Below are 18,118 nucleotides of genomic sequence, written 5' to 3' on the forward strand. Positions count from 1 at the left end.
GCATCATTTTCGAATTTCTGTATTTTTAATTATGTCGTAGGTATATAGAATGATAATCAAAAGGTCATAAAAAATTGATTAACGAATATGGAGATTATTTAAGAAACTTAAACAGTAAGAGAAACAATAAAGAAGATTTCAATGTACGCGTAGTTTTTTCTCCTCGCGGCGAATACGAAATACAATCGAGATCTTGCAGCGGCAAAAAATTTGAAATGTTTTAAGATAAAATATACATAGATGTCAACTTTTCTGCAAATGTGCAAAAAGATAACGTTGCGTGGTAATGCCGCTTCCATACGATATCTACTTACATCTGTTAGAGATAAAATTTTTTTCTATTTCGCATATCTCAAAATATAACAGCGACGTTCAAGGTGATCGTAACTATATGTTTGTAGTTATTGGCTCCTCTGTGTAATTCCGATATCAATGTACATCGAACGAAGTGACTCTTTCGTTTATCCATTCGACTGTTTTTACAATATCATTCCATATTTCATCATATTTATCAGCAGAATCTACAATTATATAGGTAGATAAGTATGTCTCGTAACCGCATAGTCATCGATAAATCGGCAATGTTAAAATAGTATTTGATTTCTAGGAGCGATAATTCACGAACATTTCATTCATGCGAATATTTTTTTCATTTGATTTTCCGTTTCAGTTGAAAATCGAAATTTTTAGTCTGGATACACTAGATACACTATTTTATAGTTAAACCATTTTTCGAGTTAATATTGTTCGAGCTGACGTTAGAATTCTACTGTCTTTTTTTCCATGCCCTCTCGTGTTCCTATCAAACCAATGTGTTCCTATGAGAAAGTAAATTTGATTTCCTTCTTTTTGAGTACAACTTGAGTTCTCAAACGTTCAAAAATTCCCACGAGAAAACATTCTAAGATCCAGAAATTTCTACTAAACTGGTGCAAATTTTTTCATACTTGCAGATTGCGTTTTTCCGATTTTTCAACTCGATCTAATATTTCTTTCTGAGACTAAGTGCCTCTTTCAGGTATATACACAATAGCCCGTGCCTTATAGGCAGTTATTGTCTATAAATCATACTAAACATTCGTAGCAAAGTAGTTGAAGCCGGTTTAAAAAATAAAACGAGGTATTTTGTCTGTGCTAAAACTCCGGGCACCGACGAGATGTCCGAGAAAGTCATACATGTTATTGGCAGGTGGCAGCACTAATCACATTTTGAAGTTTTCAACTTCATTGGAACTACACATTTTACAAATACTGGAAGTAATATTAGGGGTACCCATGAGTAATGTCGTTTGTACAGATTCTGCTTATTTTGAAAGTTATCTATAATTAATCAACTTGCTTTGAATATTAAGATCCATCTTGGTCTTGATCCGACGGGTTCTAAGTCTGTGACTATACTTGTCACATTTTTTGCTCTGTATTATCGATATTATGAATTCCGACGCCAGAAATGTGCTTCAAATTTTTCGCCTTATTTCGCAGGGAATCAAGACAAAATATAGCTCAATTTGTAGCCGGAGATATTTTCTAGCGCGCGCTACTCTTGATTTCATCCAGAAAACTCATCCAACGGCATAAAAATGCTTGGATTCCACGGCATGCGCATCGTCAATTTTTGGGATACTTCTAACGCTTATATCACCAAATATCTGCATAATCTCGTGAGCTTGTGACCAGCGCGCGCTAAATTGAACCTTCCTCTTTCGAACGAGCCCTTTCCCAGCGAAAAATATTCTCATACAAGGACGAAAAGTTGAGGCATGTAAATCCATTTTTCGCCTATTTTTGTCGGTAACGTGGTCGCTCTACCTTATCGCGAATCTACGGAGTCTTGGCTCTTATGACTGGTCGGCTTTTTTAAAATTGTTAGGGAAGCTACTGGACGCTAGATTGAACCTTACCCTTTCGAATGAGCCCTTTCCCAGCGAAAAATATTCTCATATAAGGACATAAAGTTGAGGTATGTTAAACTATTTTTCGCCTATTTTTGTCGGTAACGTGGTCGCTCTACCTTATCGCGAATCTACGAAGACCGGGCAAAATAGATATTATTAAATCAGTAGTACAAAAATGTAGACAATTTTCGATGTATAGCTGTCTGACGTCCGGAGATCGTCGCATACCATTGAGTATCGCATTAGGAGAAATTGATCTCGCTTCGACCGACGTCTCTGGAATGATCAGAGTGGGGCGAACAAGTATTTTAAACGTCAATATGCCTGCTCAGGTGTCGTTGCTGTCCCACCGAGGACTGCACGCTGCAAGGTGCGCGCAGGTGCATACCAATTCGACCTGCGTTTCCTAAATACACGCAACAGGTCTGCAAGGGGCACACCCCAAAGAGGTCATCTAATCGACCACCATTGTCCTCGCGTTCGGGTACCAGGCGTCTTTTCACTTTTGCTCGAATCAGGTCTCGTCCGAGCACGTACCGTCGAACCGACGCGACGTGGTCTCATTCGGTAGAACGAGAATGAGGGAAATAGGTAATGCTAATAAGAGGCAGCGTTTCATTTTTAGCAGCGCTTTCCGTTGAAACTGCAAAGCAAAATGTTTCCGGTAATCGTTAACAAGCCAAACAATTTATAGGCCTCTGGAGACTAAACATTTCCCTGAAACAATCTTTATCAATTCCATTCAATTCTCTATCAATATACTGTTACAAACAATAACACACCGGCGCCAATAACTGTGCTACTCCATCAACAGAAATGGCTGTCGAATGAAAATCGCGGACTCAATGAACAAATGGTTTTTCTCTCGCAGAATACGCATGTGTAGCTCGGGAAGTTACACTAGAATGGTAAAATGATAAGTTAAGAAGAGACGCAAGAGTTTGGCGGCGTTGTGGTTGTTTCTGGACCGATTCTTCGAATGAGGTTTCCTGGGTCGCGGCCAGAATTCGAAGCTCAGGGACTAGCGACATGAGCTTCGTTAATTGTTGTCTCGCGTTTCTCTCCCTCTGTTGATCTCTGCCTCAGTCACGGAGGGTCCTTCTCCTCGTGGTAGACGTCGACTTTGGGGGGACCAGAGGGGACACGAGGGAAGCCACCTGTAATGCGTGTAACGGTACAGAGGAGCGTACGGTGGCGCCGATTGTTGGCGACGCGAACTAAAATCTCCTTAGGCGAGGTCGAGCGGCCGCATACCACGATCCGAGGAATCGCGTTGTGAACGCAGTCGGTGTCCGGTCGTCCGGGAACGCTCGAATTGCGAAGGTAAAACCGCGAGAGGTGCTGGTCCTGGGAAGTGTCGATCGTCCAGGCTGTCCGGGCGACGTGTAACCGAGTGACCGACGCGGCCGTGACACACGCGCTGGTCAAAATTCTTGCTGATCTCGATCCTCCGCGACCGGTCTCGGCGGCTACCGTTTTCCTCTCCGTTTCACTTCTCCTTTCCGCCTTACCTTCTCCTTTGTTCGCCGCGACCGCTCCTCCGACCAGAGAGGATCCTCGTGGTTCCCCGTGAGAGTTGCGTGTTTGCCTTTGGCCGCACACCGTCGTGCACCAGTGATCCACGTCCGCGGCGGCAGAGTTACCTGTGCAGGTGACATCTCCGGAGTCCCAGAGCCTAGGGAAAAAAGGGGGTCCACCAGCCCAACAGAGGAGGCTTCAACAGTAAGTGGAATTTGTCGTTGATGCGAGAGAGCATGCCGCTCGGAGACATCAACGCCTGGTCAGGGCATGCGCTTCCGTGCTTCCTCGGGTTGCCATCGGTTCGTTCCCACCGCGTGGCCACACGCTCTCGTCCCCCTGTCGCATCGTTCTGACAACAAGGATCAAGGAACTCCAGGTGATATCCTCCAGGTTCGCGGCTCGATTTTAAAATGGCGCTACGCCCCGGAGATCACGCAGGAGACCGGGCCCTCTTGGATGCTGCGGGACGCGAAATGCCATCGAACGTGTCTCTCCTCGAACCCTGCCCCCTCTCCCCACCATCTTTACTCGACTCTGCGCTCTTTCTCTCTTTCTCTCCTTACCGAATCGGTACCCTTTCCCTGCCATAAACACGAAGTTTCGTGCTCCTTGTGTCACGTTGCCGATCGAGGCGCACACCAGTTCGGAGACGCTGGAATTCTCATGATCTAGCACACGGGCGCGACACGGACAGGTTTGATTATTTATTTATGAGACGGCCCTGTCGTAAAGCGATAGCGAATGGCGGGGGGAGGGGGGCGGTGTGCAGCCGAGGCTTGTAGGAATCGTGGAGAAACGGTAGGATTGAATCTTGATGAATTAGAGATGCCCGGAGCTAGGAACGATACCAAGGATTCTGTGGAATTCAGGTGTGCGAAGCGTGTAAGATGATAATGGCGATAGAGACGCATGAACAAGAAGCGTTTCTCGCTAATGGGAATAGATGCGCCGCATTGTTTACACGCGGCTATTCTGACTCATGGCAACGCGGTGCGTTCAGGTTTATTTATAATGCGAGAGCAGGATCGCTCGTTTTCGACGACTTTTTTTAACAATTTTCGGAACATTTGAAAAGTACAGTGTCGTCCGACGAGCTCTGTCCACTTGAATGTCTTGGTTATTTCAAACAATACGAGAAAATGTTGCTTACAGAAGTTGGAGGGTTTAACGCTAAACCTACCGACATTTCATGTATACCTAATCCTACCATGAACGGTAAAATGGCTGCACAAAAATAAAATATGTATCTTAACCCTTTCCACTCGAAGCTATTTTATCTCCAAAATGAAACATTTCTTGCGACCAAGAATATTTTCTTTCTATATATATTTTTTTTTTCATGTTGTACATACGAAAATGGTGCAATTTACTCGTACAATACTGAAGTGTTTAGTGATTTATTAAATACAAACCAATTTAATAATGTAAAAAATATTTTAAATAATGATACAGCAATTGTTAGTGGCGCCTTAGAGTCGCCATTAAGACATGCTACGAAATTTTTCGGAAAGTAAACAATAAAGAAAGTTGTGAATATTGAAAAATGGGTTGTATGTGTATTATAGGAAAAGTCGATAAGTTACTTGGCGATGCAGTAACGTTGTATACAAGAAATTCTAAACGAAATTTCAAAAACGGTCATTTCACCGAGCGTGGTAGGTTTAGTGTTAAGAAACTAAATAAATGATATTCTTGCAAGTGGAGGCGTAGATATAGAGGTCACCTTGGATTTTTAAAATGAAATGTCCAATTTTTTATGCTCGATTTCGATAGATTATTCGGAGTATAATTAATATAGGCACAGAAATTTGTACCCCCACAGTAATGGGGTACCTTACCCTGTTCAGTATTTTCTAAAGCCTCCTTTATATTTTATCGCGGAAATTGGATAGAGATTAGTATAACATAAAATATTTATTTATAAGAAAGCATATATTTGTATAATTGTTCGACTAACTTCTTGTATTGTTGGAAATACATATTCAAGTGGACAGAGCTCGTGGAACTGTGTCCTTAACTTTGCTCTAGAAACTACCGTTAGTCTTTTAAGAAATATTTCTGACAGTCGTAAAAAATTAAGCAACCATACTCCATGATATTTTAAATCGTAAAATCTTGCTTTTGGAAGTTTTCGAACGAGTTATTTAAGAGCGCGTTATATTTTCGTAATTACGTCGCGGGGTTCTGGCAGTTCATAAGTTAAACGTTTTCGCAGCGTGATCCGGACACGTCGCTCGATCTAGATGCCCGATTAGGCGAAAGTATTCAAGGACAGTGAATCGTGTGACCTCCCGCTGTTGCTGGAGAAAGATGCTGTCCCGTTATTAACGTTCATTCATGTCACGTAAAACGATCGAACACGTTAGCGAGTTATTAGCGGCCGGCTATCTAGTGAATCATTATAGGCTGCAACGATATAACCGAGTGAGCATAGAGGAAATCTATATATATACGTGTACATGTGTGCAATACGTGTATACGTATCTTCCAGACGTGTACGAGACATTTGAATAATTTCTAAAAATATCCCCGTCCGCAGTTGTCGATAACGGTTTCTGGCCGATTCGATGGGAAACTTTAATGTCACTTTAATGTGAACGTTTCAGGATTCATCGGCTGCACGGTATCGTAATTTATTCTCTAATCGTACAAAAGCCAAAGGATCGCTGCTAATTTCCATAGATTAAATTGATTACAGCTGCCAGCGGGAGATGCGCACGGCGGACCGGTGATATTTTAATTGAATTTAATGGGGATGACAGTTCCTTAAAAAGCGAATTTTAATTTTACCGCTTCGGTTCTACAGGAATTTCCCGGCAGTTCCCGAGATTTATTTATTATTCCCGATCCCGCGGAGATCTCGCGCTGTTTACGTAAACGGAGAAATCAGTGCAGGCAGGCGCGAAATAATTATTAGTAATTCGAGCATTTCCGAACTTTTGTTATTCGCAGAACGTGTCGCGATTCACTTATTGCGGCGCCGATCGACGCGAGAGATTTTATTGCTCATTGTGACCGGCAGCGGTTAATTGCTCTCGCGGTTATGCGTGTCGCCGTGTTGATGCTTTCAATCAGCGCGCCGATAAGAAAGTCGACTTTAGGGGAAGCACTTTCATCGCGAATCTCAACTCGTTCCGTGCCAATGCAATCGAACTTTCGACGGATACTGCACAAAACCGTCTTTCCAATCAGCGGCGACTCGAAATATTTACACGATCCTGCAATTGTTCGCGAAACAATGCCACAACCGGCGAGACTTCGATCGATTCGATCGATACCACGAAATCACGTTTCAGTTAACGGGAGAGACATTTGAAGTTGAATTCGAAGAACGATTTTAACGCTGTTCCCTGTTTTTAATTGTTATTCGACGTCATTTTTCCATTCCACTTTATTTCGTCAATTCTTACGTCTTTATTTGCCATGAAGGTTTTATTTCATTATAAAATCGATTGTAATTGCGAATCACGGGACAGTGTTAGTATGATTATGCTTGGAAAATTTATCCATTAATCATTTAGTTATTCATCGATTATTTTACGAAATTTTATTTCCTCCAACTGTAAGGCCTGAAAATCAGATTAATGAAAATAATTCTCAAGCTTTAGAAATTTTTGCCGGAATGACAAAAGTATAAATTTGTATACAGAATTACATAACTATTGATAAAAATTATGTAAGTCTTAGGTTTTCACGTAGGAATATAATCGGCGACTGTTTTCAACGTTGTTCTTAGTTGTTGAAAAGAACTCGCGATATAATACATGTCCGATGGTTAGAACGGTGCATACGAGGATAATTAATTTCCCGCGTATCTTTTATATCGACAAATAAGATGGCGATTATGAATTACATAAGATCCTTGTATCACTGTGGCCAAGCTGCTGCTTTCTCTGTTTGACCTCGATACTTGTTCGACGAAATCTCGATTCTTCTCGATGTTAGATTCGGCTGGGTTGCGCGTATGTCAAAAAATTTCTCGTCGATTATCTTTGATGTCAGATCCATGCGATAATACCTCTGTTCATCAGTCGGCTCTTGCATTAAGGAACAGTAGAGCAAGGTGTCCTGAATTTATATTATACTACCATTTTATTCAACTGAAATAATATATCTTTAATTAGCGCACAAATAATTTATGCATCCGGGACGCCGCACAGTGGGCGAAAATGCCACTTTGGCGCTCTAAAATAATAACTTCCATTAGAGATAATTGAATGAAATTTAATAGGTAAAAAGGTAACATTTATGGCCTCAAATTGCAACAGAAATCAATTTCAATTTAAACGGTGTTTATTAATTGCACAGGTTTGAAACAAATTATAGAATAAGTGGAATTAATATACCTGTTCTTCCGCATTAATATTCCTGAAGTATATCTGTAATTTCTGGTAGATTTGTTGCAAGTTGTCGCAAATGAATTTTTTTGCATTGTTTGGTCAACTAATCATAGTTTATCACAGTGTAGTCGTTGCTAGGTTCTATTAGGTTTCGGCTAACATATGCATACTTAAAGTTCAAACTTAGGTGAAAAACTTGTGCTCACTTGAAGAAACTATAATTTTCACAATGTAATAACAATTAGTTGTTTCAACATCGTTTTAGATCCTAGAAGATGTAAGCTTTTGTATTGTCTAAACCCAGCTCAGCTATTTCTAATAGTTTTCTTTTAAATTGCACTCAAATATTGGAAAAATCATGCGAAAGGAGACACTTTCACGTTCTTAATTTTTTCCTCGAACTTTGCCGGCCAAAAAATTTTTTTCAGATTTGCTTCCTTTGGAATGTTCTTGATCACTCGTTTATTTAAAAACAAACGTGCGCCGAAGAAATATATGGTCGCAAAGAGATGTATGTTTCGCTGAGAGGTGAAATAGAGGTCGTCGAATATGAATTTTTTGTCGTGCGATATTCCTTTGTTCCCGCGGATTTAATTCGTTCCGACTTCCGTTTCCGACAACAACGACAACGGGGCAATATTTATCGTGCTCGTCAGAGAAAGTATCTAAATCATAGCCCCGGCAAAGGGAACTGCATGTCATCGGGACTATGCAGATTTACCGGGGAAGCATTTCAACAAAGGTGCAAGGGAAACGCATCTCACGAGACGAGGAATGGCCGTTGCGGAACAATGTTTCGAACAGCGGAACGTTTTTCCCTTGCTCCTTTTATTCCGCGATGGCTCAACTTTTGCGACGCGCAATTTGTCCCCGTGAACGATTCGACAGGGGGCAAATTATCCATTTCAACGAAATGGAAGGCAATTTATTCGCTGCCCTGAAAACTTATTTCACCGTGTCGAACCAGCAACGACGATTTGTCGCTGTAATTTCGCATAATTTTCTAGGACGCGTCTACCGTTCGTTTTAAAGACCTTTCCCGATTCTATTTACTACCAAGCCTCGGAAAAGTATTTCCCTTCCGTCGATTTATAATTATTTTTCAACACTCGTATGCAATTTTAATCGCAAGGAATGTAGAAGCTTATTAAAGCAGTGGACGTATTAAAAAGATTCAAGGCTACCAGCGTACTGGTTTGAGCTTAATAAAATAATTAAGAAAGCTTTTTTTCGCTCCTGTGTCTTGCAATCGATGCAAATATTTTTGCATAAAGATCCACAGTCTACTTATTAGTAGACGCAAGGACTATAGAAGCTTATTAAAGCAGTGGACGTATTAAAAAGATTCGAGGCCACCAGCGTACTGGTTGTAGCTTAATAAAATAATTAAGAAAGTTTTATTTCGCTACTGTGTCTTGCAATCGATGCAAATATTTTTGCATAAAGATCCACAGTCTACTTATTAGTAGATCGCGGATCTTTATGCAAAATAAAAATTGTTTGCCTCATTTAGAAGTAACACGGGCCAAGTAAAAATTCCTTTCTTCTTTTACTAATGTTAATAAGCTGACACCAACACGTTAATATTCTTAAATATTTTCAATCTCTTCATTGCTTCAAATTGCAACTGCTCATTCTTGTCATAAATGCATAAAATCTGCAGTCTGCTTATTAGTAATGGTTTCCATTAATACAGTCGGTCTATTCCAGTACGTTTATTCGAAACTTTCCCTCTTTACGACGACCCCCTATAACATTTTATTGCATCGTCTCGGTCGTTCTATTGTGCTTTGAATGATAAGTATACTACCAACTTTACAATAATATGGGGTATACCATAAATTGCTCCTTACCTCTGTTCCATAAAGCAGCCAAAAAAAAATCGTTTGTCAAGTTTTAGGGGATCCTTGCAGAGAGGAAGCTTCAATCTTCAAAATGGTAGATTCTGTGACGAAAAAAGTTTGTCTGTGTTTACAAACATTTCAATTCTCACCCGTGCCATGCGAATGCAATATGGCGGGCTGAGAATCATACAGGAGCCAAATTCCGAAGATTTGAGTTAACTCTTTGCACTCAGCGCTATTTTCATTCTAAAACTAAATTTTTCTTCCGTCTTGGAATGATAAGTGATCTATTAAATACAAATTTCGTAATGTAACAAATATTTTGTAATACTTTTTGTAATTTCTTTGAAATAATGCCACAACAATTTCTAGTGGTGCTTCAGAGTCACCACTCGAGTGCAAAGGGTTAATATTCTTTTCCCAGGCATCACTCATTTACTGAAAGATGGCAGCATATGTTCTGTCACTAAACGAATGGAACGAACCATGTCAGATCTCAGAACAATCAATTAATGAACCTAGTAAATAAAATTGTTGACTTTTCCGTATTTCTCAATCGCTGAACGGTACGTAATCTTTCGAGTGATACGAGAAAAAACATTTTTGACCTCGAAGATACGGGCATACCCTGTCAGAGGTTAGAATATACCTGAAACCTAACTCAAGCTGTACAGTGTGTATAAAAATTATATGTCACGCCCACCATAGCGTGATTCTACACCTCTGGATCGGTGGAAATCTGTTAAAAAAATGCACCCCAAAAATTCACCTTGACCTTGGAAATCAATGTCAAAGTGTCGAAAAATTTTCTTTTATTGCATCGTATAGTACTCATCACTCAAATTTTTCGACACTTTGACCTTAAGTTTCGAGGTCAAAATGAATTTTGCGGTGTACTGATGATGAATTTTGAGGTGTAGAATCACGCTATGATGGTCGTGACATATAATTTTTATACACCCTGTACATCATAATCTGTCGGTGGAAACGACGCGTGGTCGTGGCCGTTCTCTTTGAAGCGCGAGAAACAGACGAATACCGTGATCGACGGTGATTCACGCAGCATCTAGCAGCCGGATCGAGGATCGAGGTATACGCACGCCCGCGAGGATCGATCACGCGGACAGATCCTCGAGTAAAAGTACCTCCTGGCGTCCTTCTGCGGTGCTCACCGAGGAATGTATTTCGCAATCTTATGCTAATTTGGTTAGTCACCCTCGGTAGGTCGGCTGCGCTCGATTCCGCGCGCACAACGGCGCGCGCACACGCGCGTGTGTTTGCCGTGCCGGAATAGAAGAGGCGTAACTGAAACGAAACGACGACAAGAGGCCAACCGGGAACAATGGCGACGGCAATTTGGCCTTTCTACGCTATATCGATTGTTCCCCTGTCATTTCGCGACTCCTTATCCCTAAACGCGGCCCATTGACTGCGCGAGCTATGCTGCAAGCAGATCGTTACACGGTACATATCCTGTAATCGCGCCCTGCCTTTATGTCGTGACATTGAGATGTTTATGACAATTCGTTAGCCGGGACCACGAGCCCGCCGATTCGGCAATAAATGCCCGAGATTTATGGTACCGCGAATATCAAGCGGACCCCTTGGGCCTCTTTTTATAACCATTTATTGGGAGCCATTTCGTTTGAAATATTGTCTCCACCCGAGAGCAACAAATCATTTTCTTTGCAATCGCTCGGCTGGAATTTCTAACGATCTCCCGAAGTTTTCTTCTTTAAAAATTGCCGGAAGTGTAAGTGTCAGTTGCACTGACACTTCCCCTTTTTCTCCACTGGTTTTACGATTTGTTTCGTAACGATTTTTGTGCGCGGTTTGTCCTGCCAAAGCGTAATAGCGATTTCTCTGGGAATGTTAATATGTTTGTATAAAATTTAATTTGGATAAAAAGTACCCCAATACGCTTTTTTAACGGATCCAATTTCTTCCGTTATCGTTTGGCTGTGTTTTCTACTCATTTTTTCATACGAAACAATTACCTCTATGTTTTTCGAATACGGTCAATTAAAATTCTGAATTTTAACTTACATTTTTCTTTATGCTTATACAGTGATTTCTCCATATATGTCGCCAAGGCCTGGATGATAAACGTCGCGGAATTATCCCCACTGTCGTGGGGTATATAATGGGGTATGTTGTTGACATACGAAAGTATTTGAACACTTATTATGAAATACTGTATTTCTTATAATAAGTATATTATACAATACTTGCAGAAATATTATTAGTAGATTGGTATGACTCTCTAGATTATACAGGTCAAGTTTCAAGTGAATCGAAATGTGTATACAATAGTTACGAATTATTTCCCCCCAAACATACACTTTCCTGATGGCACAAAAGTATTTGCACACAGAAATCTCTAAGAATGAATGAAAAGAAAGTTTTTCAGGCACTGAATGTAAACATTCGGTCTACGTGCGTCAGTCATAGTCTAGCATTCGTAGTCAAATAATCTATCGAACATGTGTCGCAAAACAAATTCCTGAAAATAAGACAAATAAATTGTGAAGTGGCGTAGCGAAGGAAAGACGTGCAATAAATAAATTATTAACCCTTTGCACTCGGCGCTAGTTTCAATCTAAAACTAAATTTTTCTTCGGTCTTACAATATTTTCATTTTATTCATACGAAACTGATCTGATTTCTACATATAATATTTAAATGTTTAGTAATCTATTGAATTGAAATTTTGTACTGTAAAAAATATTTTGTAATATTTTTTGTAATTTCTTTGAAATAATGCCACAATAATTTCTAGTGGTGCTTCAGAGTCACCACTCGAGTGCAAAGGGTTAAATATAAATAGATCTACATTATATTCTTAAACGATCCAAATCTGAAGGAACTGTAAAAAACAAGTACCGTTCAGGCCGTCCAAAAAAACTAACGGAAAGAGAAGAAAGAGCTTTGATCGGTGAAATAAAAAAATATCCAAAGATTTCTGCTACACAACTTGCAACGATAGTTAGAGATTACTTCAAGAAAGATGTAAATCCAGAATTATGTAGAAGAGCGCTGAAAATGATTATCATGCCAGGGTTCCTAGAAAGAAGCCGTACATTGGTGATATTAATAAGAAAAAGGGATTAAAATTCGCCGAGGAATTTATTAGTAAAAATAATGCATTCTGGAATAAAGTAATCTTTTCAGGTGTATCGAAATTTAACGTTTTTCGATCGGACGGGCGCAGTTTTGTTTGGAGTTGTTCGTACCAAAGGTGGACCTACTAAATATTTATTAAAGCTTTAAAAGTTACCTGTTGAAATACTTTTGTGGCAAAGTTTATGTTTGTAAGAAATAATTCATAACTATTGTATACATATTTCGATTCACTTGAAACTTGACCTGTATAATCTAAAGAGTCGTACCAATTTACAATGTTAATATTTCTGTAAGTATTGTATAATATACTTATTATAATAAATCAAATATTTCATGGTAAGTCTTCAAATACTTTCGTGAGTTCAATCGCAATGATACGTTCTCTATCTTCACTTACAAAATTCATTTGCTTCCAGTTTTATTAACCCAGTAGGGACCGTCTCATTAATTGCAAGCAAACAATTGTACATTGTCAATGACTGTTATTGTGCTATCTTTATGACTGGGAGCGTGGAATCAGAGGCAGCTCGAATTCTAGAATATTCCCTAGGCGTATAAAAATTTTACGCATCGCGGGTTAAACATTTCTCCCACTTTCTCTCCGGCAACAACAAGCGTCTGAAGCGTTAGCAGATTGTTCGCGATCGGCCTCGGTGAGAGAGAAACGGTCGCCGTTCGTTCATCCTTCGTGCCGAGGGATCGCTTCTTGCGACAGTTCCGGTATCCCAGGAACGCGAACCAGTCGATTTCAATAGCCGATCGCTTTCCAAACCCGTCGAGAAAACCGCGAACCATTTTCCACCGGTTTTTTTTTTCTTTTTCCTGTCCACCTGCCATGCGGCTACGTTCTCTCAATGCGGGACCGTGAATCATGCGAACGCAACGGCGAATACCACAATTTTTCCGAGCTCGAGGCATCGTTTGCCCGCGCGCAAAATAACCGAACGCTTTGCCACATTTCCTGTGTTTCCGAAACGGCCTGCGATCGGTATCAACGACTCTTCATGCGAGCACAGATTTCGCACTAATCCTCGCAGGATATATTCGATCAAAATCGACAACGTAATTGTTGAACTAATTATTTAGGAATTATTTTTAATTATATCGAACCCTCTCGTCGTTCTACGTAAACATGTACAATGTTAGGTTAGGATGGTCGAAGAATGATTTTGCGAGGTATTTTGGAAAAATATCTTCATTAACGGGGCTCGTCAAAATGGCGGGTTCTAATATTTTTAATTTGCAATTATTAAGATTCTAAAGATACATCCATGAGGAATTATTCAACAAATTTTTCTCTACTTTTACTCTGATTATACAATGAGTACAATATTGAGTAATATACTGAGTACAATATTAATTCCATTTGTTACCAAACTTCAAATAAGCAGTAGTTTCGAAGTGTTCATGTAGTTCATGTTTCCGTAATAGAATTTCTATACGGTGTTTACTCGATATATGTCCAAAACACCGGTATAGCCAGGGACATATATCGGCCAGGAGATAGAAGCTCCAAAGGTTAGTTCTGGGACTTTCATCGGCTAGGCGTTTGGGACATATATGGAGTAAACACACTGTAGTTCCAATAACTATCTCGATGACCATACAAGATGCTCAGACGAATTCAGTCAGGAAGATCGAGTCGACGATCACGATCTTCGCAAGCCTCGTGATCGGAAAGACTAATTCGCTAACCGGAAGTAACGTGCACCGTTTGATTATCATTCGGCTTCCGGCATCAGGGTTACCCACGCATCGATGGAACATTACCAGGAGAAAAGTTCGAACTGCGAATCTTCGTAGAAAAACCTGAATTTCGCAGTTGGCGGTTCGCTGTCGAAAATAATTGACATGATCCGTTGAGGTCAAGGCTAGTTGGCCTTGAAAGGAATTCGAGTATCTGGAATGCGGATTTTTGAGGTTGCCGAGATGTTTAGAGACGCGACACACTTGTGCCGATCTTCTCTTTCCTCGAAGCTTCGATTCCTCGATGATAGAAACACCGACGGTTAACATACGCACATTTATTTTCTCCACAGTTGGAAAAAATAATGCGTTTCGCGAGTAATTAATTTCGAACACAGCATCCTCAGATTAGAAATTGCGGACCGTTCATTTTAAGATTCACTCGCTGAACAGAAGCTAATTAAATCTGTTCGCTGCTAGACGATATTGACGGTGTGTGGTTAATTAAAATACTCGAAGACGTATATTTTACAAATAATTACTTCAGAATGTTAAAAAATATCTAGCCGCGCATAGTATAATTTATTTTCAATAAAGAACGGATTACGCGCGCCTATTAAACTCGGGTTTCATTCGATCGGTTGAAAGTTAATTATTTTACTAATTTCAGATCATTATTCTAATCGAATGTATGCTTTGATTGCAGTGTAAACGAATAGTTGAGTGCCCTCGATATTTCCGAATTAATCTTGAATCAATCAATCCCGATTTTTCGTGCTTAGATTAATAAGAAATATTCCATTTTTTTTTATAGGAAGCGGAGAAAAACATTCAGGCTCGCCTGTGCAAAATGAGGGTAGCTCGTTCTCATCGGCGGTTCTAACACTGTGACAAGATGTACTCCGAGTGGCAAAAGGTGAGTCAATTTCCCACTTTTCTCTTTCTCCTCGAAAGCTTTTCCACGTTGGACCGTTTTTCCGCAACTCTTAAATGTCACTTTGTACCGGCGAACTGCTGCAAAACTTTCTCCCGTGTAATGCTCAGCGTTTAGAAAATTAATCATTAACTGTTTCGTCATCGGCCCGCTCTATCTGTCCCACGAAATGAATTGCCAACGTCTGTCGTTGAATTGCGTAAGAATGATAATGGAAAATATATTTAAATCGCTCTTAACACGTTGACTTCGACGTCACGTGGGTGATGGAATTATTTGTCCAGGTTTTAAAATCAATTTTCACGTTAATATATTGATTGTACCATTAGGATCTGTAAAATGCAAGAAAGTTGCAGTACAACGAAATATCATTTATTTAATTTTTTTCAATTTTTATTTCGTTCAATAACTTAATTCGATTTTAATTTTTGAGGTTTCTAGTTTGACAGTGAAAGTGTTGAATCGACGAGGATTTCAATTTTTATTTCATTAAATGACTTAATTTGATTTTATGGAATTTTTGAGGTTTCTAGTTTGGTAGTCAAACTGTTGAATCGACGAGGAATTCAATTTTTATTTCATTAAATGACTTTATTTGATTTTATGGAATTTTTGAGGTTTCTAGTTCGGCAGTCAAAGTGTTGAATCGACGGAGACGGGAGGATTAAATAATACTTATGCAATAGACTTTCACAGAATAATAAAAATTTCTCGCTACAACTGTTACAAAATTCCTGAGTATCTAAAAATATCACAGATTCTGCCCTAGAAACGAGTTCACTGTGATTCGTTATTTTGTTCATTTTCGAAATCTACAGGGGCGGCCATATACTAGGGGGACCCATAAGTAATCAATTATTTTGAAATCTGAAACAAACTTTGTAGTAAATTCAGGTTTTTATTTCTTAATTTATTATATAATCTCCATCATCATCAAGGACAGTTTGCCATCTTTCCTGCAAATTTTCAATCCCCCTCTTATACGATCCTCGGAAGGTACGGACGCCGCCATTTTATTACAGGGTTGTAAAACAATTATTAGAATATTTTGAAGACAGGTTGCTTTACCGAAAACTGTAAAAGAATACGCGTTTCCTCTTCAACGATCGGTACAGAACTAAAGGCAAAACAAATTCTTTGCAAATAATTGATTAATGGGAACTCCTGTATTAACAAGGCTGCCTTTTTATTAATTTTAGTGGATAGAAATAAAAAAAAAGAGAGCCAACAGCACGTGGTGTTCCCAGGCGGTCACCCATCCAAGTACTGACCACGCTCAGCGCTGTTTAACTTCGATGATCGGACGAGAATCGGTTTACTGCAGCGCGATATGACCGTTGGCTAATTTTAACATATTCAAATGTGCAGGAAATTGTTCACAATCCAAATTTTAACAAGACTAACAAGTAGGGAACATAATAACTTAATATATATATATTATCTTCTGTGGAAGATGTAAGGAAGCACCTTGAGTCATATTTTGCTCGACGAACCCTGGATTTCTATAAGAGGGGGATTGAAAATTTGCAGGAGAGATGGCAAACTAATAATGATGCAGATTATATAATAAATTAAGAAATAAAAACTTGAATCTACTACAAAGTTTGTTTTACATTTCAAAATAACTGATTATTTATGGATCCCCCTAATATTAGAGAATTTTATCGCGAGTTGATGGGACAATGGACAATGGTTTTAGAATTTCTTGCAATTTTTAACTTTCGTGGTGTTCATTCGTCAGGGACGACGCGTTTGTCAACTATAACTGAATCTGAAGAATGACTTAAAAATCTTCTTCTACATTATAATCCCAAATTGAATTATTAGATGACGTTACTGGGGGTGACTTGTCGGTTCACAATTCAAATTGATGCTGTTGTTGGAACCATTAAAGAGTCTTTTCTATAGGCCACAGACTTTTAAAAATTATATAATATTCCTATACTTACATAAGTAATGTGTTCACATTTGTACATATAGAAAGACACTGGAAATTGGACGTCGTCTCTGCATTTATAATGGAAATAAGCAGGAAAGATGGCAAACTGTCCTTGATAATGATGGAGATTATATAATAAATTAAGAAATAAAAACCTGCATTTACTACAAAGTTTGTTTCAGATTTCAAAATAATTGATTACTTATGGGTCCCTCTAATATATTACATCCAAACGCAATGACGTTGTGCATCTATTACTATTGGAAAAGGTGTCTCAAGTAAAACTCGATGAGTTCGAAGCTTGATTAAAACTTGATAAATCGGTAGATCCAAATCGGGAAAACTCGGGTCGAACGTATGTACACGCGCACACACAGTTTGTATTTACTATATCTTGCTGATTCATTACTGCGCCAAATAACGCGCTCTAACTAGTCCATTGTATCTAACGACCGAGACTACTTTCCATTAGTTTATCTATTGTACCATTATTTCGCGAATTTGATTCACGTGTACGTATACACGGTGTGCGCGAGTGTGTCCGTGGGCTGTGTTCCGCGGTTTAATTGTGCCGTCGAAATAATGCGCTCCAACTAGTCGGGGAGTCCTGATTCTGTCGTGGCACGGGCTGATTTATAAAAGCGACTCGATTCAAGGATACACAGATTATCTCTCCGAGAAGTGGAGTACGCGGATAAGCAATTGCGAAACGCGCGAATACACCCAGGAAATCGGTCGTCGCGAATTCAATGGCCTGCGTAGGAGTCAGGCGACGCGACGCGACGCTGCGCGGCGCGGCGCGTCGTGTCGACAGCGTCTCCGCGAAAAAGCAATTT

At 39.7% G+C, this 18,118-nt stretch overlaps 1 protein-coding gene and 1 non-coding gene across 4 annotated transcripts in view; one reads left to right on the forward strand and one right to left on the reverse strand.

The window, feature by feature from the left end:
- Nucleotides 1–3,218: 3,218 nt before the first annotated feature.
- Myo10a (unconventional myosin 10A) overlaps nt 3,219–18,118 on the forward strand; it is a 121,477-nt gene continuing 106,577 nt past the window's right edge. For 2 of the 3 annotated variants that reach the window (XM_076800559.1, XM_076800575.1), the window contains exons 1-2: nt 3,219–3,617; nt 15,224–15,325. In XM_076800559.1, coding sequence (XP_076656674.1) covers nt 15,305–15,325 — 21 coding nt within the window. In that variant the 5' untranslated portion in view covers nt 3,219–3,617; nt 15,224–15,304. Of the gene's footprint in view, nt 3,618–3,773; nt 3,793–15,223; nt 15,326–18,118 lie in introns of those variants that run through there. The other variant, XM_076800567.1, reaches the window with a different exon arrangement.
- LOC143361811 (5S ribosomal RNA) lies at nt 16,566–16,685 on the reverse strand. Its single transcript, XR_013083528.1, has one exon. It is a non-coding gene; the product is annotated as a 5S ribosomal RNA (ribosomal RNA).

Source organism: Halictus rubicundus, chromosome 1, assembly GCF_050948215.1.
Source record: "Halictus rubicundus isolate RS-2024b chromosome 1, iyHalRubi1_principal, whole genome shotgun sequence".
In the NCBI taxonomy this organism is placed as follows: Eukaryota; Metazoa; Arthropoda; class Insecta; order Hymenoptera; family Halictidae; genus Halictus; species Halictus rubicundus.